General features: G+C 36.5%; 1 protein-coding gene across 1 annotated transcript; it reads right to left on the bottom strand.

Moving 5' to 3' along the window:
• Nucleotides 1-592: 592 nt before the first annotated feature.
• On the bottom strand, nucleotides 593-2,075 carry LOC116521499 (olfactory receptor 14A16-like). The gene is made up of 2 exons (XM_032236166.1): nucleotides 1,460-2,075; nucleotides 593-891 (listed from the first exon to the last, which is right to left on the bottom strand). Exons 1-2 carry the CDS (start codon nucleotides 2,073-2,075, stop codon nucleotides 593-595), a joined length of 915 nt encoding a protein of 304 aa, XP_032092057.1.
• Nucleotides 2,076-2,285: the final 210 nt, after the last annotated feature.

A 2,285-nucleotide genomic window follows, 5' to 3' on the forward strand; every position in this document is an offset into this window, starting at 1 on the left:
GGGGAGCCATTTCATACAGGAAATCACATGAAAAATATAACCTATTTAAACCGCCTCGGCATTTTGCTTCTGCATTTTACTATGAGCTGCAGTTGCACAGTGAATAGAATGCATTACTGCAGGCTACTTCTGCTGATGACTGGCTGCCAGCAGTTTGGCAGTTCGGATTTCACTGGCTCAAGGTTGACTCAGCCTTCCATATTTCTGAGGTGGGTAAAATGAAGATTCAGTTTGTTAGCGTCAATATGCTGACTGTCTAAAAACCTTAGAGAGGACTGTAAAGCACTGAAAAGGCAGTATATAAATATTAGTGATATTGCTATTACTACCTGTTTCCCTCAGTCACATTATACTTTGATATTCACTTCACTAAACATAAAGAATGATTAATGTGTAGGATGCCAGAGCTGCCAAACATCCATATTTAGCATCTGTAAAGTACATTAGCAGTAATTATATAAGCAGGACATTGGCTAAACGTTGCCTCCATTCCAAGTAGCACATTATATCGTATTTTCACATGAGTAAATGAAAAGAGAGGAAAAAATAAAAAATATAATGAATAGAATATAAAAAATATCAAAAGAAATTGTCAGAATCTCCACAGTTTAGAAAGGACATGCTTGATATTCTTATTTCTCATGCTATAGATGATTGGATTGAACAGGGGTGGAAGAAGGGCATACAGAACAGTCAATCCAATATCTAAGTAAGATGGAGTGTTAGAAGAAGGTCTCAGATAGGCAATGCATCCACTACATACTAACATAAACACTACAGTAAGATGGGGAATACAAGTAGATAAAACTTTTTGCCTTCCTTTTTCAGAAGGGATTCTTAACACTGTCTTGAATATCACTGCATAAGGTACAATTATAAAAGTAAAACAGCCTAGTGAAGCAATGACATTGGCCACAAGAATTCCAAACTCAAGTCGATTAATGCCAGATTCATCAATTGTGGAATTTCACAGAAGAATTGGTTGATCCCATACCAGTCATATTATGTGCAAACATTGTAAGGGAAGCCATTTTATTCCAAAAGAACATGGAAAAATAGGCCATGTAGTTTCAACAACTTTCTGCTTTTATTCAGAGAAGAAACTTTTTTTTTGGGGGGGGGAATGGTGAACAGAATAAAAACATCATTAAAAGAATCTGTCAAAATCTCCATAGATGACAAAGGAAAATTTTGATATTTTTATTTCTCATGCTATAAATGATTGGATTGAACAGAGGAGGAAGGAGGGCATACAGAACAGTCAACCCAAAATCTAAGTATGACGAAGTGTTAGAGGAAGGTCTCAGACAGGCAAAACATCCACTTAATAATAATATAGAAACGACAGTAAGATGGGGAATACAAGTGGATAAGGCTTTTTGCCTTCCTTTTTCAGAAGGGATTCTTAACACTGTCTTGAAGATCATTGCATAAGATACAACTATAAAAGTAAAACAACCTAGTGCAGCAATGAAACTGGCCACAACAATTCCGAATTCAAACAGATGTATGCCAGAACAGGGTAGATTCAGCAATTGTGGAATATCACAGAAGAATTGGTTGACCACATTAGAACAAAAAAGGATGGAAAAAGTGCCAGTGGTATGCAGCATTCCACAGATGAGACCTGAAACCCACACTAGAATTATTATTTCAGTACAGTATTTCCAATTCATCACCAACTCATAGTGTAGTGGATGGCAAATGGCAACATACTGATCATATGCCATAACTGTCAGGAGAAAGAAATCACAAATTTCAAAGAAGAGAAAGAGAAAGTATTGAGTAACACAACCAAAGTATGAGATGTGTCTTGTGTTCATGAGAGAATTGATCATGGATTTGGGGACAATGACGGAAACAATACCCAGATCCTGCAGACTCAAATTCATGAGAAAGAAGTACATGGGGCTGTGCAGTCGATGGTCAATAGCCACTGCAGAGATGATGAGAAGATTTGCTATAACTGTTGCCACATATAACAGAAAGAAGAAGAAGAAATGCAAAATCTGCAGATGTCGATTTTTTGACAATTCCAGAAGCAGAAAATAAGGCACTGTGGTTTGGTTCTCCATGTTTTATTTATGACCAGCTGGCATAACTGCAAAGAAAGAAAGGAGGGAAATTCAGGTAGATAAACTTTTGGAGGTGGCATTTTGATATGTGTTGAGATATGAAAACATTAGGAAACATAAAGCATGGGGAGAATGAAAAGAGAATTAGAACACAGAAAACAGGGATGTAGAATGAGGATAAAAATAATTTTTTTTTTCAATTTTTGCCCA

This window comes from Thamnophis elegans, chromosome Z (assembly GCF_009769535.1).
Source record: "Thamnophis elegans isolate rThaEle1 chromosome Z, rThaEle1.pri, whole genome shotgun sequence".
In the NCBI taxonomy this organism is placed as follows: Eukaryota; Metazoa; Chordata; class Lepidosauria; order Squamata; family Colubridae; genus Thamnophis; species Thamnophis elegans.

Bases quoted from the DNA above. Each gene is read 5' to 3' on its own strand.
- LOC116521499 (XM_032236166.1), bottom strand. From the start codon at position 2,075: ATGGAGAACCAAACCACAGTGCCTTATTTTCTGCTTCTGGAATTGTCA. The intron at 892-1,459 runs GTTGTTTTACTT...TTGCTTCACTAG, and splicing joins CAGTTTCATTGCTGCACTAG to GCTGTTTTACTTTTATAATT.